The 26,416-nt window shown below is 42.1% G+C and overlaps 2 protein-coding genes across 2 annotated transcripts; one reads left to right on the forward strand and one right to left on the reverse strand.

The window, feature by feature from the left end:
• Positions 1-5,864: 5,864 nt before the first annotated feature.
• Positions 5,865-10,954, reverse strand: LOC127754176 (disease resistance protein RGA2-like). The gene is made up of 2 exons (XM_052279651.1): positions 10,517-10,954; positions 5,865-8,860 (listed from the first exon to the last, which is right to left on the reverse strand). The coding sequence occupies exons 1-2, from the start codon at positions 10,916-10,918 to the stop codon at positions 6,392-6,394; spliced, it is 2,871 nt and encodes a 956-aa protein (XP_052135611.1). The 5' UTR covers positions 10,919-10,954; the 3' UTR covers positions 5,865-6,391.
• Positions 10,955-17,618: 6,664 nt separating this feature from the next.
• On the forward strand, positions 17,619-24,223 carry LOC127755064 (calmodulin-binding protein 60 A-like). The gene is made up of 12 exons (XM_052280699.1): positions 17,619-17,927; positions 18,031-18,064; positions 19,802-19,887; positions 19,980-20,028; positions 20,214-20,263; positions 21,296-21,786; positions 21,980-22,140; positions 22,434-22,643; positions 22,726-22,918; positions 22,993-23,085; positions 23,180-23,274; positions 23,811-24,223. The coding sequence occupies exons 1-12, from the start codon at positions 17,728-17,730 to the stop codon at positions 23,931-23,933; spliced, it is 1,785 nt and encodes a 594-aa protein (XP_052136659.1). The 5' UTR covers positions 17,619-17,727; the 3' UTR covers positions 23,934-24,223.
• The last annotated feature ends 2,193 nt before the right edge of the window (positions 24,224-26,416 follow it).

Consider the following 26,416-nt stretch of genomic DNA (forward strand, 5'->3'; position numbering starts at 1 on the left):
TGTGTAGTGAGGCTATCCAAAATTTTCTTTCCACTGGAATTGCTAGTTAGAATCATACTTCTAGTCCGATTTTATAGTTCTTTTTCAGACATGTCCAAAACAGGCATTGTTTTTTGCTCTGAATTCTCTCAACATTTCTGAACTTGTCTCAGCCTGCCGCCCGACCATCACCAGCCGCGCTCCTGCCCTGACAGGAGTGATCGTCTGGTCGATGAGGCCGAGGAGCTAGTCGGAGCTACCCCCGCTTCCGCTATCAGCTCCTCCATCGCCGCCGGCGCCGCCGTGGTCGAGTCTCCCGTGTTCTACTTCTAATGGAGACGAATAGCCTCCAGCCCAGCCTAACGAATAGGCTTAATTAGCTGCTTGTAATGGGCCAGCCCACATATAAAATCTGCAAATCAGTGAGTCCACTTTGACTCCCTCAAATATACTCTAATCTGATTTGTATCCTCAACCGCTATACCAGATATTTTGACCTTCTAGCTATTGAAGCTGGTGTAAAATGACTCTTCCGAGGGAAATTGTTTTGATCCCTTGAGGGGATGTCTCTTCATTGTTTGCATGTCACTCAAATGGTTATGAATTTTTTTTAAAAAAAATGAGAAGATGTATTAGCATGTGATATTCCCTCGAGGGATCAAAATCCGCTCCCCTCTTCCGATGGTTTTGTGGGCGATTTTCGCTAGCGCGGCTTGTTAACATGGTCCAACCAACGGAGTCAGCTGGGACTGACAAGTGGACTTAATCCTTCTTGCCGATCCGATTTGAGATACATGGGTGTAGCAGGCCACTTAAGAAGGGCCTCCAGTGATTTTGCGGGAAAAGCCATCTTTTTCTTTTCAATCGCTAGCATTTCCCTCTCTCACAGTCTCGCTCTCGCCGTGGCGCCTCTCGCCAGTGGCTATGGTTAGCGACGGTTGATGTGTAGGGCGCCAGGGATGCATAGCTGGTGGCGGCCACTGTTGAAGGCGCAGCTTTGAGCATGGTTGCAAATGCTACCGGCGCACTAAGGATCTCTATGCTCCTCGGTTGGGGATTTTGATTCGTGGAGGCTTTGGTTGAAACTTTCAGGGGCATCCAGTGGCTGATGCGTCGGGGAGCTCCTCCTGTGGCCGGCGGCCGGCCAGCCGGCTGGAGCAGACCGACCGTCCAGTCATCCAGGGGAGGTGTGCGTAGTACTCCCTTTGTCCCATAAAAAACCAACCAAGACACTATCTAATATATAACGAATATTGGTAATGCTCCATCCACTATTAGGTTGATTTTTTACAGGGCGGAGGGAGTAGATGCTTGTTGAAATGACTGCGGCATCTGACATTCCCGTGGGCGAGTGGTGGCTGCGCTCCACATGCTCGACGAAATGCCACACTGGAGAAGTGGAGATATGTCGTCCATCCCATCTCCGCGTGAGGATACTTGGACAGGCCGATCGATGCGTTAGTAATTCCCCTTTCTCTTCTCTCGTTTTCCAGCAGAGCAATTTTATAGTCTTTTAGGAGGTACCATTAGGTATTAAAACTTTAGCGTAAAATATAATAGAAAATGTGGTATTTTATGATACCTTCTCAAGAACTATAAATTTGCTCCTTCCAGCATTTCTATTTTTTACCTGATCAGGCAAGACAACGACTGATGGAGCACGTACATGGCAAATTCTTATGCATTAAACTGAACAAAAGCTGTCGCTGTCTGAATTTCAGAAGCATATGCATGTGTAATTAACAAGCCCATCATCAGATCAACATCAACTAATGACTAATGTAATCCAAACTAAGGATGCATGACACTATGACAGTGATAGTCGTGGTATTCCACGCGGCAGCACAATGTGCGCATGGACTACAGGACTGCATTACCCACCACGAAATTATGTTCTTTCCTTCTACAGATAACATATAACAACTACTAACTACTCTGCTGAAAAATGTTTTATTTCTTCGGTTGATCAATGACGCCATTGCTGACACTCCATTGGAGTATATACTACTTCCTCCGTTTCAAAACATAAGGATTTCTACGTTATTTAGCTAACACTAAGGTTCTTAGTCAAAAGATTCTCTGATATATCCTTTCACTTGTCAATTTTAGAAGTTTGAATTGTTTAGATTCTTTTCGAAGCATCCAATATGCAACTAGCTAGGTTTGAAATTATTGGAGTAATTAAAATCATGATAATCAGTGCAAAAACGTTTATATTGTAATACAAAATTTAAATGCTATTTATAGAAAGGTGGAGTAATTACTATTTGTGATAATTATACAAGCAGTAAACCTCACTCATCAATCATCATTCAGTTATGCCGTTGCATGCATGTGTGTTGTGCTAGTTGTGTTAGCCTCCCAACACTTCAATTAATCAGAAACGCCATAAGTTTTAACTTTTGGCATGTCGTTTGGTCATTTTATTTTATTTAAAATAATAAGTATTATGGTATTTGTTTTATTGTGGCTGTTTTACAATTAAAAAACCTTACACATAACTTATATCGTTTTTATTTTCATTAAAATTTTAAATAAAGAAGAATGGTAAAATGTTATATCAAAAGTCACTGGTGTCATTTATTAGGAAACAAAGATATTACTAGTTAATTAGAACATACTAAGTTAAAATAAATGCTTATATTTTTACACGGGAAGTAACATATTTAATGGTGGCGAAATGTCGAGCCAAATATCCTTTTTTCAGCTTACGCAACTACCATGACGTAAGCATGCTCGATCACACATATAGGTGTATTGTATGCTTCGCGGCTAGCTTGTTTTTGACGTTTTCGTCTACTGCCTCTCTGCCCTCCTGCATCAGCTGTTATCTCGTAGTAATTCAAGATGACTGGATCACTACGTGTGGCTTGAGTGACTTGACAACTTCCTTTTTTTTAAGTCACTTGACTACTTGATTACAGTTTTTGCGAGATGATAATTAGTTCGTCTCTGTCTAGCTAGCCAACCATATAATCGCATGAGGCTCTTAACCATGCAGTGGCATAAACACATTTAAGCAAAGTGAAGACGCTAATTAAGTAACTTAGGGATATGGAGTCACTGAGCAGCGTGTCGACGATCGTGAGGATCGCGCAGGAGATCGCCGGCGCGGTGTCGACGGTGAGCCGGAACCGGAGCCGGTGCCGGAAGCTCGCCAATCGCGTGCAGTGCATCGGCGACCTGCTGCGGGAGCTAGAGTCGTCGTCGGCGACGACGACGAGGCGACGAGGAGGCTGCTGGCCGTCCTGGAGGACGCGCTCCACCGCGCGCTGGAGCTTGTGACGTCGTGCCAGGACAGCGGATGCCCGCGCAGCCTCATCGCCGGCGGCCGGATGGCCGGCCTGTTCGACGAGGTCGACGGCGACATCGACCGCTGCCTCCTCGAGCTCGGCGTCGCCAACCGCATCCTCATCACCCGCCTCGAGGGCCTCCTCCACCGGAACGCCTTCCGCTCCTGTGATCTGCCGCCGCCGCCGCCGTCGCCGGCGACAATCGGAACGGAGACGGAGACGACGGTGACGGTTAGGATCGGCATGCCTCGCGTCGAGCACATCGAGCACCGTGTCCACATGGTGCAAGGTTCAAAGAAATTTGCATACTCCTCCATTTCAGTTTTGTTCTTAAAGTACTTTTATGTTTATCGTTAATTTTAAAAAAATCAGATATTGGTTAAAAAATAACCAGCATCACCAATGTTATGTAACATTGTTGTACACGTGGGACATGGCAATGCAGGAGCCACCAACGTGGCAGCTGTTGTTGCCTCCAGCAAGGACCACCTCACCGGCAGGTCTAGCTGCTCCACGTGGTAACGTAGGAGTGACCGATGTGGTAACTGTTGTAGCCTCCAACAAGGACAAGTTTACCGTTAAGTCCGGCACAGCTAAACGCGGCAATGCAAGAGTGACCGACATGGCACCTGTTATAGCCTCCGACTCCGACAAAGATAAGTTCACCATGAGGTTTGGCACCGCTACACGTGGCAATACAGGAGTGACTAACGTGGCACCGGTTGTAGCCTCTAACAAGAACAAGTTCACCGTCAGGCCCGATGCCGCTAGCCCGCTACACGTGGCAATGCAAGAGTAACCGACGTAGCACCTTCTGCAGCCTCAAACAAGGACAAGTTCACAGTCAGGTCCAGCGGTGCTAGCGTGACAATGCAAGAGTGACCAACGTGGCAGCTATTGCAGGCTCCAACAAGAATCAGTTTACCTTCAGGAACGGTGCCACTAGCATCGCAACCTTTGTTGCAGGAGCCACCATCAAACCGGTATGGCTACTGTCCATATGCTGAGGGGCTCACCACCGGTGAAAGCTACCGCGATACTACCGGTGGTGGCCCATTCGACGCCGCTGCCACCGCCGCCGCTACCTACTACTATTTCCCGCCATTTTCAACACACGTTTAGCGAAGAGGACCCTACCAATGCCTACACCATTCTCTAATATTGGGCACTTGGTTTTTTGGTAAGGTCATCTGCACAGCGTTTCACAGAAGAAAATTAGAATTGTGGATTGACCGGCCACTGCTGAAAATGTGGTTGTCTAGACAGGGACAGTTGGATCCATGAGTTCAGGTTAGGTTGTGTACAATTGCATATGCAGAGTTTTTGACAATGTATGAATAATTATGTTTTTTTACATATAAAAAATAAAATTGATATCTCTACATTACTACTATAAAAAGTGGAGTTGTCATTCCTCCCACCGCAAGCGTGTAACGCTAGAAAAAGAAAAAAAAAGCAAACTGGTAAAGAAACTCGCAGGCATTTTAGTACTTCACCTATGAGGAGTCATTGGTAATGGTGCGGTCATGAGGCTTAATCTTCAATGAAGCATATTTGACCTATCACACAATACTCCACCCCAAATAAGCCGACCACGATACCAGGTTGTGTAGTAGTGGTTACTATTGGACCTCACTTGATCCAGAGCTTCATTTTTTACGAAAATTCTAATTATCTAATTTCCAATGCGTCAAACTGGACCACTAACTTCACTTGAGATCCAAATTAATACTCCCTCCATTTTATATTATATAAGTCTTTTTGCTTTTTTTTTGTCAAACTTTTTTTTAGTTTAATCAAATTGATATAAAAATATACCAATATTTTCAACATAAAACAAATATATTAATGTTAGTTTTAATGAAACTAATTTAGCATTATAAATGTTGTTAACTTTTTTTTAAGAAAATGAAGAAAAAATTAAAACGATTTATAATATGAAAAACGGAGGGAGCACTATTTTGTTGGGCCAGCCCGGAGAGGCTGATGAAACAAACGAGACCCGATGAAGTGAAGGTTTTGCTAGCCTTCTCATCTCATGGACGCTGCTTGCTTATGTTTGCCGGCTGCCTCCTTTCCCCAACCGCCGCATTGACGACCGCTGCTGCTAACTGCTTCACTGTCGCCGCCGCCGCCTCTCCACTGCCGCCTCCGCGCCATGCCCTCCCCGGGTCCCTCGCACTCCTCGCCGGTCGCCGAGTTCCCGCGCACCGGCTTCGCCTTCTACTTCCGCCGACGGGGATGCCCTGGCCGCCGCGCCCCACCTGTTCGACGCAATGCCCGACCGGACCCCGTCCACCTGGTACACCGCCGTGTCTGGCTGCGTCCGCTGCGGTCACGACGCCACAGCCGTGGAGCTTCCTCGCGGCATGCCAGAACGAACGACCGTCGGACGTATCTTTTCAGGTAACCTTCCTGGCTCGAAGAGCATCCTCCTTTGCTTCTAACATTATCAACACTGTCAATGTACAGCACGCCTCGTTCAGGTGCTATTTTGCCATACATCCCAATGTGCCTAATCAAACAACTGGAAATGCAAAGAAACTAACTGGTTGATACAAAGAATACTGAAAGGAGGAGAATTAAAACTCCAAAACAGCAGTGAAATATACCATACGTCCTCCAGTTTAACCATATATATAAAGCGTATATAACTGTCCCTAACATCGTGGTGAGAGGAGAGGACCTAACACGGTAACACTGAGTACAATTGTCCCTTCATCACTTCCTAAAAGACTCCATTCCCATCATATGTCCGATTCACAAAGGATAAAATACTGTTGGTGTTTACTCATAACAGTGCAGTGGTGCACAAGCATATCATCACCATCAATCCATCAATCCATCATGAGACTGCGCGTAGCGCAGATGGCATGGTGCAGCCGTTGTGCTCTCCGCGACCCGCGTTCGACTCCGGCCGGACGCGCTCACCCGCTTTCTTAATAAATTCGACATTGGGTCCTTCCCCAGTGTCCAGCGTTTTTTTCAAAGTTCAGTTCAAAACAAATCAACCCACACGCTTCTTGTTCTTTGTGTTTTCATACTTGAGAAGGCCTCCAACTTTTTCTATAGGTCAGCAAAAATATCCAATACAAAGTGAGAAAGAAACAATCAAGAGCTTAGCCACTCAAATACAAAACGGGAATGCTGCTGCTGCTGCTGCTACCATGGGGAGAATGAGTAGATTCCAAAGCAATTGTTACTCTAGGAATATGCTGGATCTTGTGCCAGTTTGGATGCCCAATTGTTTTGCAAGACCTCATGAACTCGTCATCGCAGGCCCCCAATCCAAACTCCTCAAGAGATCGGGGCAGCTTTGGAAGCGACTGAATGTTCAAGCAAAAATACATCTTCAGTTCATGGAGTGACATGAGTTGCTCCAGATTATCTGGCAAGAAGTTCCAGCTGCTTTTCCAAAGCCAGAGTGAACGGAGATGAATGAAAAACTCAAAGAGTTCAGGGGCAGGTCCCAGTCGGCTGCATCCACTGAGCTCAAGTTCGCGCAGGTACTTTGGGCCTTTGTGACCTCCGATCATCCAATCTGGGTAGCTTGAACCGTGATAATCTGTTATTTCTAGTCTTTCAAGCTCCAATGGTGGGCAAAGGCCCTCAAGCACCTCTGCCTCAACCTCTGGACTGCAGCTCTCATCATCCCAGACAAGTACCAGTTCTTTCAGGCGTTCCTTGCCATCTAATTTGGCTTCAAGAGCTTCCTCCTTGCTCCCAACGTTTTCAAGACCGTGGATATGTAGCTTGCCACGAAGCTTGTTTAGGTGTCTCAGCTGCTGTAATTCATACCCTTGTTCCTTCTTTACTGGGAACAATGGTAATGTTTGCAGTGACGTTAGCATGCCGATGTTTGGACAATTCAGATCAGCCGTGGCGATTATATGCTGCAAGTTGATGAGATTACTCATGTCTTCGCCAGAGGGAAACACTAAATCTCCACATACACCAAAATCTAGCACATGCATATAGCGAAGCTTGGCAATTGTGTTTGGTAAAACTTGTCTGATCAAGGTTGTCCGAAAACAAAGATGGCGTAGATGCCTCAGTTGACCAATAGATTCTGGGAATGAGAACACATGCGATCCTGTGATGATTTTAACGCTCAGTACCCGCAACTTCCTCAGCCTCATGAACATTCTTTCAAATATCTTTTCTTCAGTTGGTATTTCTGTATTGCCACTATAAATAATCAGAGTGCGTAAATTTCCCATTTTCAAAACCTTTTCAGTAATCATCGTTTTATTATAACTCTCGATATAAAGGTGGCGAACATCTCCAGGAAGATCTCCTGTCCAGCCATTCTCAACTTTGAAGCAATCATTTCTAGCAACCTTCTCTGCTAAATCGTGAAGCAGATCATGAACCGTGAAGTATTCGGAGGCACCAAACCTTTCTGCTTGTTTTTCTCCTAGTTGCAGAAATGAGGCTGATACCAATTCCTCAAAGTACTTTCTACCAACAGCCTCCATTTCTAATCCTACTTCAGTAGTCGTTATAAACCCTTCTGCCACCCACAAGTTAATTAACTCATGGCGTTCCAGCCGATGTCTTCTGGGGAAAATACTGCAGTAAGCAAAGCACCGTCTTACCTGCTGATCAAGGTGCTGGTAGCTCCACCATAGAGCTCCCATTGTCTCATTCAAGAGGTTCTGATTTCGAGCATCTTGCCAAAAGTCAATTGTTGGTCTCATGTGTAGTTGCCCTCCAACTGTTCTGGCTGCCAGAGGTGATCTCTTCAGCTTTTTTGCAATGTCAGATCCTATAGCTCTGAATATCATCCGATCGCGTTCATCTATGCCTGCACTGTCGAGAGCATAGTGCATGAAAAGTTCAAGGAACACAGTGTCATCCAATTCAGATATCGGAATACATTTTGCAGCACCCAAAGCTAATAATGCATCTCTAGTTCGACTAGTTAGTAGGATCTTACTTCCTAAAGCCCCAACCTTAAGTGGAAAAAGAATCTTTTGTAGCTCCTCCTGACTGTCATCCTTGTTGTACCATACATCATCTAGTACCAAAAGGAACCGTTTTCGACTCAATGCCTGTTCCAGCTTCTGCTCTAGGGTGTTAAGACTATTGAACTGAGGGCAAGAGTTCCCTGTAGCCTCTTCAAGCATCTTACTGAAAATCTTATCCACATTAAAATTCCTAGAAACATGAACCCACATGATAAGGTCGAAATGGCCAGCCTCTTTCTCTTGCCTGCCCCTTTTCTCATGGGCACAAACATACTGTGCAAGGGTAGATTTCCCGGACCCAGGAATGCCATGGATGCCAATGATGGAATGGGATAACGCACGACTGGGTTCATGTTGACCATCATTTTCTGTCTCATGAAGCAATACTAAGATCTTATCACGATCTTCATCTCGGCCAATTACTACAAATGGAGGAGATGCAGTAGTGACTGCAATACGTGAATCGTCAGAAACAGTTTGTCTCTTGTTGATATTACTGTGGCCTGGCAAATTCAGAAGCTGCAAAATTTTGTGTCCATCGTTGATAATATTTTCTATCTTCTTTAGGATTTTCTTCAACTCCAATTTTGACATATCAGGAGGAGGAGCATCTGAAGGCTGTAAAACAAAATTAGCAGGTCAGGTTTTTATGGTATTTTACAGGAACTCATCAATCATTCATCACCACCCCCCTCACATAAAAGGACTGACATAACTTGCGTAAATTTATATAAAAAGATAAGGATTCGTTGAAGAAAATAGAACTTCCGCAGTTCCCTCCAAGAACGACTGCTAAAATGCATTGTGCATTAGGTCTTTGGTACCCTATCTCCTTCAAGTTGAGTCTCCAGTGATGGATTGTTACAGATAGCTTTAATTTGTACATATTTTTTTCCTAGGAAGTTGGTATCTCCGGTGGCGGTGGTTGCAGGAAACAAGAACACAGTGAGGCGACGTGCACTAGTGGCAAGCTACTCTGCAGCAGCCACAGATATTGATACAAGCATGCATAGATGTACTGAAGAGGAATATTGTTTCGCTGCACCAATTGTATGTTTTAGTTTGACAGAAAGGAAACCTGCACTGGAAAAGAATATCCTGTTTTGTATATTTAATGTTATGATTCAGTTCAACAAAATTCTTTTTTCTTTCTGATTACCCTGTGTGAAAGAAAAAAAAAGACTCATTCCAGTGAATACTACAAAGGGAATCTATAAGTTCAGTTATACTAAGAATGTTGTGTGTTCTAGGAGTCACCCTTTGGAGTTATAGCACATAGGTTCAGAGTTCTTATAGGCGCAGTACAATTATGGATGAATTTGTCATATCAACAAAATACTGTAGCCCTTGCAAGGAAATCTTTATCGAACAGAATATGAAAAGATTTCTGGTGTTGAGTAAATTACAAAGAGATTTTTTACTGTCCTTGAGACTGTGCAGTACTAAATCGTGACCGTTGATCTGGCATCATCCAACGGTAAAAAAAACGTCGGTACCTCATGGTACCGCACTTTCCCAATGGAGTGGTACCGTGGGTGGGGGGTAGTTTTGTACTTTCGCGTTGTATCGGCATCTCTTCCTTCTCTGTTCGCGGGAGAAAACGAATCGCTGGGCAGGAGAAACGACGATGGCTGGTCTGCGCCAGACGACGCAGGAAGAACGGAGTCCACAGCAGCAGCGGGGTGGAAGCGACGCCGGAGTCTTCGAGGTGGATGCGACGACGGGATGCGCTGGTCTTGATGCGACGGCGGCCGCGGCGGCCTCGATGCGACGGGATGCCCCGGTCTTGATGCGACGCGCGGCCGCGGCGGCCTCGATGCAACGTCAGCTGCGGCGGCCTCGATGTGACATCAGCCTCGATGTGACATCAGCCGCGGCGGACTAGCTGCGATGCGACGGCGGCCGCGGCGGATTCGATGCGGCACGGAGATGCTATTGGCTGAGAGGCTGAGATGGGTGGTGATTAGCGCCGCCCTAAATTTGTTTAGTCCGATCATACTCTTTCTAAATCAACGGTTAGATTAGATCGGTACCTCATGGTACCTCGTACCTTATAATACCTCATGGTACCTCCTCAAGGATGAGAAAAATACTCAATTACAAAAGGGTTTCCTTTCCAGGGTGTAAAAGATTACAAAGCTTTAGTATTATGATACAACCAACAGTTAGATAAGAAATAGAAGAGCAATAATAGCAGGCAAAACATATTGGCATATTATGACACAACAAAGTTCACCTTCAGACTTCAGAGGGTCTCAAGCAGGACAGTAATACCTGGTTTTTTATGCGGACGCTCTTCGGTAGGGCAGACTGGAGCATCTTCACCAAATTCCTCCTACGAGGAGGCCTGCCGTTTGACTCCAAATTGTCATCAGGCTGAGATGAGATCTGCCTTTCAAGACGGTGATACTCAATATCATCCAAGATGTCTTCAGCTTCATAGACAGCCGACCTAAGCTGCTGCAACCATTCCTCCAAACGGCCCCTGTGAGGACTCTCCTCAACTGCTTCCAGCACTAGTTCCAGCTGTAGAACTTTAGTCTGAAGTTGTTTCAGCTTCTCTGATCCATGAAAGCCGAGGTAGGAGAAGCCTTTGTTGAGGATCTTGGTGATGATCGGTGAGACGACCCAACCTACAGCAGATATGCCCCAGCCAACTGCGGCCACCTCCGCCATCCGACGCTCACAGCAAGAGGAGAGGGGGGAATTGGGGATGGGCTGCAAGTTCTTGATGTCTCTTGATGTACATCCTGGATATAAGGACAGAATTCCATTACTTCCATCGCTATCTCGGTTTACTTTTGCAACCAGTCATTGTATTCCCTATTCAGTCATCAACTTGCAATTGGCATGTTGTCACGAGACTAAGATATGTTTGCAACTTTTTTTTTTAAGGCAAATGCAATTTTTAATTTCCATATGCTACTTATTTTCCTATCCAGCTATTCTTTCAGAAGACCATATCCAGTCTGTCCATCACCATGGTGAGAGGTGAGGACCTAACACAATAACACTGAGTATAATTGTCCCTTCATTTCCTGAAAGACTTCATTCCCATTGTATGTTCATGTATGATTAGTTTGACCAATTAAGAGCTAACCATGAATGAAAGACTTCATTTCTATCGTTTTCATACTCCAGAAGTCCTCAACTGTTTTTTTCCCTATAGGTCAGCAAAAATATCCAGACATCCAGTACAAAAATGAAGAGAAAAAAAATCAAGAGCTAGCCGCTCACTGGTATTCCTATCGTGATCAGGCTTACTTAATTTGCAAAATTGGTAACTTTAGGTGTGTTTACACCCAAATTTGACACATAGGATTGAAATAGGAAAAATTGTTAAAGTTTGGGGCTCTGCCAGTTTCCTCAGAGAGGGCCGGTCAGACCGGCGGCATGTAGCCGGTCTGACCGGCAGAGTCCGAGTCAGACTCCGTTTTCGTCGGGTCTCGGGTTTCCTTACTCGGGAAGGCATGTTTCGGGTTTCCATTAGTTTCTAGTCCGAGTTGGACGTGGAGGAGGACCTATAGAGGGTAAGACCAACCCCTATTTAAGGGACAAGGCCGGTTCAATTGTAAACAACCAACACACAATCTACTTGAATCGCTTTTTTAATATTCCTTTTACTTTTCAGCTATGTTTTCTACTTTACCCTAGTTTAGTCCATCTTTGTCGATTTGCGCCGTAAATCGTCCACTGTCGTCGCGAGAGTGCGATTACCCCTTTGTAGGTTTGTCCCGTAAACCTTTCGTTTGCCCACGAGATGGGTAGTTATCCTCATATCGATCTAAATCGGCCTAGAGGCTGATTTTGATCTCTAAATCGGCTCCGCTAGCCGATTTAGCTATTTTCTACAAAACCCATCTTGATTTGGCCCTTTGGCTAGATCGGGGTGGTTGGTGACTCCATATCACTGCAAGGCGTTTAGGTGTTGCGATCGTGATTGTCTTCTTGTCAAAAAAAAGTTGCTAACAGGGTGTCATAGAACAAATTTTGCCTTAATACCCAGTTGGTTATGCATCTTAATCTCAGAAACTGCTATGGAATCTCGATGGGTCGTGAGGAGTGAGGAGTGAAAGGTACTGACCTCTCAGAAAAAAACCGCGTGGCTTCCGCAGCAGATTATGGGCGTGTTTAGATTCAAAAATTTGTAGTCAAAAATATCACATCAAATGTTTAGACATATATATAAAGCATTAAATGTGAACGAAAAAAAACCAATTACACAGTTTACATGTAAATTGCGAGACGAATGTTTTGAGCCTAATTGCGTCATGATTTGACAATATGGTGCTACAGTAAACATTTGCTAATGACGAATTAATTAGGCTTAATAAATTCGTCTCGCGGTTTACAGGCGGAATCTGTAATTTGTTTTATTATTAGTCTACGTTTAATACTTTCGAATGTGTGTCCGCATACTTTAAAAAACTTTTGGCCAAGGAACTAAACACGGCCTATCTTTGAATGGCTGTATTCGGCGGAAGGCTATATTCGCCGGCATTCCGCCGTACACCCTTCTCCGGCGCCCAAGTTAGAATCAGTCTTCACTTTATGAAGTGAGCTTAATTGGTTAGGTTCCAAGCGGTGGAACCAGCCCATCCAAGTGCTCGTATTTACGGTTAATAATTCTTTTAGTGATAGGCGACGTACGCGTCGCAAGACATGTGTTGATTTATTGGAAAAAAGATGTTTGTCTAGGCATAGTAACTGAGCTCGGTTACTTAAGCGTGCGGCCTAATAACAGAAGAAATACTAGTTCATTAGTGTCTCTATGTATCAGACGTCGTCGAGTAAAAAGAGTGAGAGTAGCTAGCCATGGTTGCCGGCGGCCGGAGAGCCCGGAGATCGCCACCGTACTAGCATCCGAAATGTTCTTCTTCTCCGATATCAAGCCGCGTCAACCGCACCAAGGTCCCGTGAATTCGCCGCGCATGCAGTTGGCAGTCGGCAGGCAGAAGATCGATCCCCACCGGCCACACCCTGGTGGCGCGCGCAGTGTGTTTGTGGAAATGCTCACAAGCGTCCGGTCTCTTGTCCAGTAGACCTCATCGCCATTTCAGTGTGCATTGATGGGAGACGAGCGCGAGCGGAGAGTGTTTGTGGAAATGCGGGCATGCGGCTGACAAGACAGGGCGTTTTTTGATTTGTGCCTGGCGGGAGTAGCGTGTTTCACAAGTTTTTGCTAGTCCCGCATGATTGCGGTTACAAAATGTTTGGGATATGGAGTTCTCCCTGTCATGGAAATTCAACAACTTAGATACTGGTCCAAAGTCCAAACAACGAATCAGATGCGGCAGCGGCTATTACATTTAATTACTTCTTCAGGTAACTCCCTACAAATGGATAGTCTTTGAACATGTGCCAAATGGAAGCTTGGATTCATTTGTAACAATATGTTTCAAGTAGCTTTATCTACTCGGTTTTAACTGAGAACAAATTAAGTTGTTCATATTGGCTTCCCCTTACTGTTCATTTTCACTTATTTGTGCATTTTCCCACATTGACAACGACAGGTAAGATAGAAACAGAGACGCCATTGGACTCGTCTAAGCACTTTTCAAACACAAGCAATGTGAGAAGCAGGGAGTTCAATATCTGCACAAGCAATGAGCCACATATTATTCATGGGGATTTGAATTTTGAAACCAGGCAAGCAACATATTATTGGATTCTGACCTGATGTGTTTGAGAGAGGGAGATAGAGAAGATTGGGGAGATACGCAAAATGAGGTGAGCCATTAGCGCATGATTAAGTGAGTATTAACTATTTTAAATTTCAAAAATGGACTAATATGATTTTTTAAAGCAACTTTCCTATAGAAAATTTTTGCAAAAAACACACCGTTTAATAGTTTGGGAAGCGTGCGCGCGGAAAACGAGTCACAGTCTCCCCAATCTCTCCCCAATGTCCTTCGAAAGAACGCAGCCTAAGGCTGTGTTTAGATCTAAAGTTTGGATCCAAACTTCAGTCTTTTTCCATCACTCAACCTGTCATACACACATAACTTTTCAGTCATATCATCTTTAATTTTAATCAAAATCCAAAATTTACGCTGAACTAAACACAGCCTAAGATTAGTGACTTCGGAATATCGAAAGCATCAAAGCCAGGTAAGGACGACGACTGCACTGACATTGTAATGGCCTCAAGGTAAGATTAGCTTACATTACACAATACTTGCGTGGATCAGCTTACTGCTAAAAAAGTAGCTAAACAATGAGACTTCTGCATATCATCAGCAGATGTCTCTTCCTTCATGCCTTCTAGAAACAGAGTTAGGTGTCAAAATCGGTGGTGTCTGCAGAACTGTGTTGACTTGCATTGAGTGATATTATCAAAAGAGACTGTAGCAGTTGGCATAATGGGCCTTGATATGTACTAGCCCAGTTGGTTGACGACTGCCTTATTTGGGCCGGACCAAGAACTACCGTTGACCTTGGTTGGGCCACATCTTCAGAGGTCAAGCACAGAAATCAAGGGAGACCTACTACCGCACATGCATCCGTGGGATTGCATACATATTCTGATACATCTGCAGCTTCATTAACTCATTGTAACACGCTTCATGAGAGCAAGATCAATAGTATAGCCAACTACTGGCTCCAAAATATCTATAGCTAATCTAATAGCTCATTCATATAATAGTTAACTATAAAAATATACTACACCATTAATACCCGGTCCCACCTTTCATACACACATAATATCTTGGAGTCCGTGTTGCAGTCGGCTATAAATCTGTAGCCCGCTTTCTTCTCTCTCTTCTCTTTTCTTCTCGATATATGGTTATAGCCGGTTTATACCCTGCTATTGTACCTGCTCTGATACTGCAGGGACCAAAGCGACGCGGTTATAACAAGTTGCATTAATTTTCTCCGTAATTTGAGGAGTTGATACTGTACTTCAGATGAGATAAAATTAAGGTGGCCAAATGAAGGAAGCAAGACCAGAGTGCTACAACCGGCCGAGACAATTGCCTGAATTTTCCTGAGTTTTTCTAGGAGAAGGCCGTCTAGAGCCCCCTTTTGGCGAAATCTACTGCAAATCATGTGTTTGAAAAGACAGGTGACAAGGTATGACCATTCATTTTCGGTTTTGTTTGCTATTTATTTCTGAAATTTATTCTTCATCAGTCGCCTAAACTTTACACTCTCTGTTTAGTCTAAGCTTGTATAAGTATAATAATAGTATGTGCAGTGTTACTACACACATTTTAGTATGCGTCTTTTTTTTTCGAGGTGAAATAGTATGCGTCTTATGTTCATAAATATATATATTTACATGCACAGATTAGCAGCGCAACGTTTTAGTGACTTCGTATTTATGTACGCTCTAATTCATCACATTATCACAGATTCACAGTGAAATAATTTTACTTATATTTTTTCATCATAAAGAATAAAAAAAGATGTAAAATGTCAAATCTAGTACTAGTTGCGCACATAATAGATGTTTCCGTTTATTTTTCACAGCTTCTCTACTGTTCTACAGTGGTATATATACTGGTATCTATCAGACCATCACTAGTATTATCCCTGGAGAAATGATTAATTTGAGCTACAGCATTATCTCGTTCCACACTAGCTTGGGTATTTTTCTTGCCGATGTAACCCCTTTTGTACTTTGTTTTTCCAACACTAAATCTTAATGAAATTAGTAGGCCCTTCCTTCGGCCGACCCGAGAAAAAAAAATCTGTATATTCAATTCTGATGAGTATAGAATGGTTGACGGACAGGTTGACTCCATGTCTCCATCACATGCACAACAGTAAAAAGAAAAAGACAATACGAGTTTAATTTTTTTCTTACGTACCCCGATCCTACTTTTGCACATCATCGCCGATCTGGGCGGTGGCCTCGGTCGATCGGGCCAATATTGCGGGAGTTGTTGACTACTACTTTCGTTTCACCATATAAGTCTTTCTAACATTACCCACATTCATATAAATGTTAATGAATCTATACACATATATATGTCTAAATTTATTAACATGTACTCCCTCCGTTTTATAATAGATGACGCCGTTGACTTTTTCTCACATGTTTGATCATTCGTCTTATTCAAAAATTTTATACAAATGTATAAGATATAAATCACACTTAAAGTACTATGAGTGATAAAACAACTCATAATAAAATAAATTATAATTACGTAAATTTTTTGAATAAGACGAATGGTCAAACATGTGGAAAAAAAATCAACGGCCGCATCTATTAAAAAACGGAGGGAGTAGAATATGGGCAATACTAGAAAGTCTTATAATATGAAAAGGGAAGTAGTAGTTGTCTTCGCCCATGCATCAAGGTGGCATCGTTTTATTGGAGCCCCAGGCGCCTCCCTGCTGCAACGACTACTCCTGCTCGTTAAATTCGACCAAATTAACCACCAGCCGGTGAAGCCGACGCGTATAGTAATTTGCAAATTAAACTTGTCTGTAACTTCTTCAGAGTAAATGTCTTAGAAAAATTGTAAAACCTGTCTCTAGGTGCATGCATGCATGACAGATAAAATATACCAACAATTAATAACACGCAAAAGTCCTAGCTAGTGGTGGTAGATAGATCGATGATTAATTATTAGAGGAGGAGGAGAAGATTAACAAGATCACCTGCGCTGCACAGGCAATCGTGTGACCACTGCAAAAACGCGGTTTCACTTTCACGTCGTCTCGTACTAACTTCTGTATCCTGATTCATTATTGGACGTACTGAAATTGGCCCAGTTTTATTAATGTGGGAGTAGTTTCCCTGATGTTTTCTAGAACTTTCTTAGCTCCATCGACGAAAGTGGACTGAAATTAATTAGGGTTGTGTTTAGATCCAGGGGTCAAAAGTTTTGACGTGTCACGTCGGATATACGGACACACATTTGAAGTATTAAACATAGACTAATAACAAAACAAATTATAGATTTCGACTGTAAACTGCAAGACAAATTTATTAAACCTAATTAATCCGTCATTAGCAAATGTTTACTGTAGCATCACATTGTTAAATCATGACGCAATTAGACTTAAAAGATTCGTCTCGTACTTTACACGCAATATGTGTAATTAGTTATTTTTTTCGTTTATATTTAATACTCTATGTATGTATCCAAATATTTAATGTGATATAGTGAAAAATTTTATCATGGGATCTAGACATGCCCTAGAGTGTAATCGAACGATTAACAGCCTAGCTAGCTAGTGATCAGTGTTGACCGTTGACTGACACAGAAACGACAACAACCGTGACACGGTTAAACCGTTAAACGCGCTGCCACGCGGCTTACACGCGTATCAAGAATTAAACTACCTAGCTACTCCCGTATATATATATAACCGTGCAGGACACCCATGATCAACTAGTGATTAATTACACTGAGCTGGAAGCTAGCCTTGACCTGTCCGTCTCGAGGTCGAGGCTACGACGACGATAGAGATCGATTAGAGAGAGATAATTAAGAAACAGGGATTACGGACAGCTAGCTAGCTCCGGCGACATGCCCCCCAAGCGTAAGTCGCCACCGCCGCCGCCGCCGCCTGGCCCCGTCGTGGTGGTGCCTCCCCCACCGTACAGGCGGCGCCTGGAGATCATCGATCTTCCCCAGGGAGCTGCTGCTCCGACAACTCCAACTCCGGGGAAGTGGCAGATGCCTCGGGTGCCCATAGCTTTCATTGCCCTCTACTTCATCGTCCTCGTGTACGCCTCCGATCTCTCTCTCTCTCTCTCTCTCTCTCAAAGTAAGAAGTACAAGCTTTGTTCATCATCTGATGCGTGTTCTTTATTTGCTATTGATGTGCAGCGAGGGGAAGTCCAACCGCCGCATTCGTCGAGTGGTGAGCTGCTAACAAATCTCTGCATCGATCTCTGGATCTGTCTTCTCACCGCGGCGTCCTCCTCTCGTGCGCTCACGCTGCTAGCTGCATGCTCACGGAGGATCGTCTTGTCTGGCAGCGATACTCAGCTCGCTCGGCCTATATATCTGGCCTTCTTTCTAGGCTAGTACTCTTTTGCTTGCGTCGACCTACTTTAGCAGGCTAGGGGCTGTGCTAAATGCAAACTTTTCCTTTGGCTTGTGTTCCAGCCACAGTGCTGGACAACTAAATCTTCTTCTATAGAAGCGAATTATCGACAACCACTCAGCTTGCACCCAGAAACTAGAAACGGTGAATCACATTCTTCTTAATTTTGTGTTCGCCCACCAGATCTGGCATCATATCCTTTCCCCCTCTGGCTGGTCAAACCTTGCCCTCTTCCATGGCTGCTCTCTTCAAGTTTGGTGCCCTTCATCTAGGGTTTGTTTGCTGAAGCATCTTCATAAAGGCTACGACTCCTTGGTTCTCCTGATTTCCTAGCAGCTGTGGAAGGAGCGCAACTCCAGAGTTTTCGATTTCTCTCTTTTTGCGGTCTTAGTGATTTTGGATTCGTCCTGCAAGAGAGCCGTCTGTGGTCGGCAACGGGCACCGCTACGTTTGGGGATCCGTTGGAGTCTAGTGGAGTCCACCACGAACCTCCCTCTGTTTAGGAGCAGCCTTTTCTTAGTTGTAGAGGTTTCTTTCGTTTTTTTTCGGTTTTTCTTTTTTTTTTCTCCATTGTCCCCTATTAAGGGCCATTCTGCCGGTTACGTTATGTAATTGAAACTTTAATTTCTTGTTATGTAATCCTTTTGCGCGTTCGCGAAAACAATAAATCATGTGTTCACACATTTGGGCCGGATCATATATAGTGTTTTCTTCCTCCATTCGATCAGACGGGCACAGTCGAGTCAATCTACTATACGTACTTTCTTCAAGTTCTCGTACACAAAATTAATTGGTTTCTATGCATGGCCTAATTAATTAAGGATCTCTTAAACATTTCTTCTTTTGCTAGGTAAGAATCTCCCAACAAAATCTGCAGGTTCGATGGCTAATCTGCTGAGTTCTATATGTGCAATATACTACTAGTAGTCATTTACCTCTAAGTTAGAACTGAATATTAATTAATTAAACATTTTTAAAACATGTATTATAAATATGTACTTCGCTTCTAAAGTCACATACATAATCCATCCTTACATGCTTTTCATTAGTTACTTGTTTTAATTGTTCAGTATTTTCATAATTAAATATAAAGTTGTACTTAATTTGCTTGGAATCTGAATTTTAATTTTATAATACTATAATGATGAAATTGGAGTGAATCATTAATTGTGAAGTTGTACTTGCTTTGACTCAAGTTTAGTATTTTGCAGATTTTTTTTAGAACTATTTTGTAAACTTACAAGTCTAAAAAATCAATTAAGAAGTGCAAAGTTGCAACTGATGTGAACTCTCTCTTAATCTGAGCTAGTATTATAATTCGGTGTCATCTAGAGATGGCCATATGCATTCATTTTTTTTCCAATTGATTAGCATGGATGTTTGCTCAGATTAATTTATTAATAGAGGGAGGATAGCAAACAGGTTAATTGTAAAGCTACTATATGTTTTCTTTTTTACTAAACACTATGTAAAACTAGTATAGCTGGAGGATTTGTTTATTTTTCTCTATTTTCTTCCTTTAGGTAATTTGTCTGTTCTGTGCTTGTTAAGGTACGCAAAGAGAATATTATTTCCCAGGGAAAGGTGCTCCAAGCACTTGATAATGCCCTTCAGAAGCATCTTAATCCAATTCATCGGTAAGATATGTCAATCAAAGCTAGGGTGATTTTTAGAACAATTATGATTTAAATATACTAACCCTTTTTCTCCTTCACTTCTTTGGTTGCAGATCTCTTGAATCCCTTACCGAACGAATTGATACTCTGACTCATGAAGTGGTATTGGATCTAACACATTTCACTCTATTAAAAATAACTACTCCGTACCTCATTAAAAATAACACATTTCACCTCATTATTGATTTTTATCAACAAACAAGTTTGTACATAAACTGCAATTTCTAAGGGTTTGCTCGAGACTGACAAATGTCATAGCTTATAATAATTTTCCTTTTAATTTGTAGGGACAGATCAAACAATCAAATTTTAACCATCATGCCAATGAGCATTACAGGTATGTCATATTTGCAACTATGCATAAATGATTCCAATCAGTCGTGCATTATTAATTCTAAATTATAGAACTACTAAGTAAATGAACTAAAGCATTTAAAGTATAGGTAATTCCTTTTTTTTTTCAAAATTTGGAACTGTCTAATAAAATTAAATTACTTATGCCAAAATTTAATAGAAGCTTAAAGAACAATAAATGTGAATATATATGTACATTCCATAATTAAATATTATGAATTAATAATTAAAATATAATTTTTTCATATATGAGTGCATTGAAAGAGAAAACTATTCAATAATTTTGTTAAGTAGGAATCAAATCATGGGTTAACATTTTTTTCCTTTCTTGTGAGTGACGCAGTTTAACAAATAACAATTAATCCATACTAATCACTTGAGTGATCTACTATAGTACCATATATGTTCGTTAAAAAAACATTATCCTTTGAAATATATTTAATGAAAAAATAGATTCGTTCAAAAAAAAAACTCAGTACTATATATTGATGACGCTATCTCTTTATGTAGTTTCTTTAAACTATTTTGCCATGTTCATTCCCTGTTCTGGTAGTATTGTAGTTGTAAACTTCAGACAATTCGAAGTAATACCACCATACATTTCGGATGACATTGGTGTTTCACGCTAAAAAGTACTGTGCTTGTGTCTGTTGTTAGGAAACGAAAGGCGAACAAACGATAAAGAACAATAGATCAATCACAAAAGACACGAGATTTAACGTGGAAAACCCTCCCAAAATAGGAGAGAAAAAACCACGGGCGCCAGCCAGCAAAATATCTTCACTATATCTGAGGTGAGGTTACATCACCGCACGGCGGCTTACAAGAGGTATATATATAGTGGAACCCTAAAAGGGATGATGATCCGTACCGCGGGGGCTCCGCCCCCGCACCCCCGGGCATCCCCAGGCACACAGCCCAATGGGCCAGCTTCAGCCTTCGCTTCGCTACGGCAAAAGCTGGCCTTTATTAAGTGCAAATGAATTTGAATCACAACTCAACATCTGTACTGTAGATCAGAAGCAAATCAAGATGCTGCTGGATTTGCTCGTTATGGGGAAGCTGTTGAGTTGAGATTCCTCAATAAGTTGAAGCCTCGTCTTTATACACAGGAAAAAATTAGAGCAGAGGATGGCACGGCTATCCAAATTGCCTTATTTAAGGATAACCAGATAGTTGAATCCGGTCCACTTTCTTCTGCAAGAATTGAATTTGTGGCTCTTGAAGGTGACTTTAATGATGTTGCCCCTGAAAATTGGACCGAGTGTATGTTCAATCAGAACATAGCAAGATCCCCAAAAGGGCCTGTGTTAGGAGGAGTTTGTCAAATCAAGCTGAAGAATGGGGAGGCCTCTCCTTCTGGCATCTCTTTCGTTGTACCATCTTCAAAGAGTAGAAGCGGAATGTTCATTCTGGCAGCAAGAGTTCGTAGCAGTGACAAAGCCGGGTTCCGGATTATGGAAGCCTTGATGAATCCTGTTGAGGTGCAGGTTTACCGAAACAAAGGTATATCCTTCAGAATTGCATCTTGCTGTTCTGTAGTTTGTTTTGATGCGTGTGCTATTATGCAATTCTGAACCTTTCAGTCAGTGACTGTAGAAAAACTCTTCTTTCATTGGGTTATCTTTGAAATTAAAGAGATCGCATAATCGGCATTGTATGATCTATTGACATTTTCTCTCCTGTTTCCTTTTTCCAGCAAATAAAAATAGTGACACTCCAAAATTGAAAGATGACGTATACCGTTTAAAGGGAATTTCAAAGAAGGGAACTCGCTTCAATTGGCTTAAACATAATGGGATCAACACTGTGGAGGATATGTTAAAGGCTTTAAATAAGAACGAAAAGAAGATTCGCACTGTAAGGCCTCTGGGATTCCCCAATCATTCTAGTATTTCTCAAGCACACAAAAATTAGGCCCTTAGCTGCTTTGCGTGTTTATGCAAATTAGAACCTTTCTTTGTATTTCAGGACAGCAAGCAATTTACCTTTCAATATCATGAAATAGTAGAAACATAAGTAAATTAATGTCTCAACTCCAATTCTAAAATGATATGTCCCGGCGAAAAAAAATTCTAAAATGATATGTTTATCATGCAGTAAATATTCGTTTTGACAAAATGGAATTATCTTATGCATTTCTCGGCATTCAGGAGTGCTTCAAGCTAAAGAAGAGCAGCAAGGATTGGAAAGAAATAGTTAAACATGCTAGAAAGTGTGATCTCGAAGGCAATTGCAACCTGAAATCTTATGGAGTTGAAGAGAAACATGTTGTACTCTTCTTTAACTGCGTACATGATCTCGTTGGAGCACAATTTCATGATGGCTATGTTACAAAGGACAATTTCAATTCAGATCAGCAGGTATACATTGGTATCTGCATTCTTCTACCGATCCAAACTTTGATGGGTGAACTCAGAACAGTACGTGCAATTTCTATTTCAGGATGCCGTGAATTGTTTGAAAAAACAAGCGTATGATGCTCTGGATGACATTGCCTTCGATGACAAAATGAAAGACAACTATCCAGTATCTTTGTCTTCAGCTATGAACACAAGCATTACTGATGGTGATGTTTCCATTCCCTTAATAGACAGAGCAGGAACAAATCCTCCAGATCTCCATGTTACATCTCAAGGTAGGTCAATGGTCTTCTTCTCTTGTCTTTGATCTCAGACATAACGCGTGATGATTTACTGTTTGGTGTTGCAGCAGTTGGGAATTCTCATCATGCTGAGATTTATCAAGAACCTGAACTGCTTCAAGCATTACTGAACTATAATAGTGCCTGTGAGATAGAACCAAGTATGGTAGAATTAATTCCAACAGAAGAATACTGCAGGATTTATTTGAAGAATATTTTTGTTTTGATGATGATGAGATCTGTAAAAAATTTCAGATGAAGGTTATCGAGCAGGTGCTGTGGCTCAGATCTTCGGTGGATTTTCTGAAGTTGACATCCCTATTGGGTGCTATACTGGTCAGGCATCTGAAGTAAGTGTTGTTTCTGTTCAATCGACTCAGTATGTAACATTCTCACTTTCTAGAAAATGGATTAAAAGCCAGCCTCTACATCGAAACCAGACATACACAGCCAACTGTAACATTCTTACTGGAACAGAGATGAAATTATTGTCGATTTGTCATGCTACTAGCTGAACATAACTCCTGAAATCATCCAATCGCTAGCTTTTTCATCCCAATATAAGTTATAAGTTATTTTTCCTGATGCCAATAAGGTTTACAGCTTGAACATATGTAATGCATGCCCATGAATATGAGTATGTCTCTAAGTATTATTATTTTTTTAACGAACCGGCACGAGATCGTGCCATTTTCATTGAATAGAGAAGAAAACAGTTGCATCCCCAAGGATCCATGAGTATCAATCTATTCGTGATAGACTGTGTCTGTCTCTTATTATTGAGATTTTTTTTGACGCAACTTATTATTGAGATCACTGCATTTCTGCATCTTTCTCCTATCACGCCCACACTCATTGCATGCTAACGAGTCTTCTTTTTTTGTAGGGTACTTCTTCTGGAGGCAATGCCTTGATCGGACTGATGAATATGTCACAGAATGGCAGCGATGGCAGCAATATTGCAGAACTGATTGACAACGACATTGATCCTTATCAGTACATCATTTAACTGAACCAGAACAGGGGAGCATGCTCACAACTCTGAATAATGAGAAGCTTCGTCGCTCTGCATATCCAGGACCGGTTTTACTGAAGTCTGAAGGATCTGTTTCTAGCCAGTACGCTTGCTGGCTATTTATCTTCTCCCTGTTATTTACCCTAATGAACAGCGGGTGTATTAGCATATTTATATATACACCTTGAACTGTAATTTTATGACAATGGTTTCAGAAATTAAATTGTTAGTCATCGCTGGAACTTTTTAAGCACCTGTAAGCATATTACAAAGTATTTCTTCCGTTCTTCTCTGCACATGGTTGCCTTGCCTCCATCATCTTATATTGAATCACTGGAGATGGCTCAATCTCGCTTATACTTATGCTTATCCGAACAGCTTACTGCAACCAAACATGATTTGGGGGTAAAACCTTTAGCAATTTAAAAGCAAATGCTATAAAATAAACTACAACGGAAAATCCAAAAAAAAAACTCCAAAATTAAGTTTTAAATTTAAATTTTGGCTTATAAGCATACGCATTGTTGTGTGTTGGGTTTTGCAGTATGTAAATTTGATCGTCTCAAAGTTAGGTTTTCAACAAGCAAGCATTATTTCATAATGCTATGCATTCATATTTATTTATTTATTTGAAAACCGAAGCCAGCAAAGCTGGTGTTATATGAAGTAGGGGAGAAAAAAAATATTTACAAGATAACCAAAACGGTGAAAGAGAGAAAGAGAGAGGAAGAAGAAGCTACTTCCTCCGTCCCATGATATAAACATTTTCAGTATAGTGCCAAATCAAATATTTATAAATTTGATTATTAATAGAAAAAAAAAGATCATTCATGTAAAATTGATGTTAGATTTATCATTAAACAAACTATCACAATATACAACTCTTTTTATTTGAAACATTTTACTTTTATAGATATCATTAGTCAAAGTAGCGTCTCGAAGATCGTGTCGAATTTCAAAAGTATTTATATTTTGGAACGGAGGGGTCTAAAAAGGAAATTAATATTCAGAATTAGGGCCCCACATCAGAGTTCAGAGCCTTCGTTTTGGCGCTCAGGCGATTGTTTTCCTTTTCTAACGGCTAGGATGACAAAATCCGACTTTGAACCTCTGGTGGGCCGCATCCTTTGCTTGGGCCTACTTGTCGCCATCACACAATTGGGCCTCCACATTGGAGCCCAACCGTTCGTTTCCTTGGTTAGTGTAAATTATGGACACGTGTCTCTCAGTCACAGAGAGAGAGAGAGAGAGAGAGAGAGAGAGAGTTCATAGCTGCCGGGATTGTCGCCGGCGGCGGCCGGAGCTCGCCGCCCGCCGAACAGCCAAAACATTCTGCGCCCACCACGAGAACGCCCTTGAGGTTTCCGTGCGATTTTCCTTTCCTACTCCTACTTTCGAGTATCGCCGGGAAGGTGGAGGAGCCGCGCGCCCTGGTGGTGCGGTGACGGTGTCTACCCTCGTCACGAGGTACTGTTTGTGGAATTGTCCGTAAGCGCGCGGTCTCTTCCCCGCGAAGCAAGGATGTGGATGTTCCTTTTGCAGAAAAAGGATCTGGCCCGTCGCCTTTTCTGTGTGCATATGGGACACGAGCGGAAGGTGTTCGTGCAAATGCGGCAGACAGCACAGGAAGGCAGTTCTTGCTTTGGATGTGGTGGGATCGGAGTACTGGATTTCACACAAGTTTGATGATGCCGCACGATTGCAGTCAGCAAGGTCATTTTACTAGATCTCTGTCTCAACAATATGGGAATACAGAGTTCTCCCTGTAACTGAAATCTAGCGGTTAAAGATGCTGATGATCCTAAAATCAAGTCAAATGCGGTTGTTGTATCTACTTTCTCAGGTAACTCCTTCCCTCAAATGCATAAACATGGAATCTTTCCCATGAAGTTAAAACTATACGTGTCTCCCAAAAGGCAGCCCCTCCCATGGAGATTTAATATATACTTATAAGTAGTTCAAGCATGAACTAGCAGGAGTGCAAGACATTAATTAGTGGGTGCATTGTTGGCATCACCTCGAAGTGTCATTTAGCTTACCACTTTTTCAATCTTCTTATTGCTGCTCCTTTTTCTTTTATTTTTTTTGAAGACAAAGACAATGGGCGCCTGGACCTGGATAGTCTTGAACTCTTGATGGCAAGGTTTTTCTTTTGGTCCTAGTTCATCAACACATCAGCATATATTTTTTCTTGTTGTGAACTCGTGACGATTGTGCGGGCAGTTCAGACCTTCAAGCAGCTTGTCATCCATGTGGCAGATAATTGGTGACCTGCTGAGAAGCTGCGGGCCTGAGAAATGAAGCAACAACCAGATATCAGGGAACAAACTGAACAAACAAAATTCTTTAACCTGTTCCGGTGGGAAACAACTAGGATTCATCATATCATATGGCGTTAGTTGAGATATCAAGGTCAGAGTGATCAAAATTCTATCAAATAAATTTTATTCTACGTGTGTTAACACATCACAAGAAGA

This window comes from Oryza glaberrima, chromosome 11 (assembly GCF_000147395.1).
Source record: "Oryza glaberrima chromosome 11, OglaRS2, whole genome shotgun sequence".
Taxonomy (NCBI): Eukaryota; Viridiplantae; Streptophyta; class Magnoliopsida; order Poales; family Poaceae; genus Oryza; species Oryza glaberrima.

Coding starts and splice junctions, on each gene's coding strand:
- LOC127754176 (XM_052279651.1), bottom strand. CDS start 10,918: ATGGCGGAGGTGGCCGCAGTTGGCTGGGGCATATCTGCTGTAGGTTGG. Junction 8,861..10,516: donor GCGTCCGCATAAAAAACCAG/GTATTACTGTCC, acceptor TTTGTTTTACAG/CCTTCAGATGCTCCTCCTCC.
- LOC127755064 (XM_052280699.1), top strand. CDS start 17,728: ATGCCCCCCAAGCGTAAGTCGCCACCGCCGCCGCCGCCGCCTGGCCCC. Junction 17,928..18,030: donor CTCTACTTCATCGTCCTCGT/GTACGCCTCCGA, acceptor ATTGATGTGCAG/CGAGGGGAAGTCCAACCGCC. Junction 23,086..23,179: donor TGCCTGTGAGATAGAACCAA/GTATGGTAGAAT, acceptor AAAAAATTTCAG/ATGAAGGTTATCGAGCAGGT.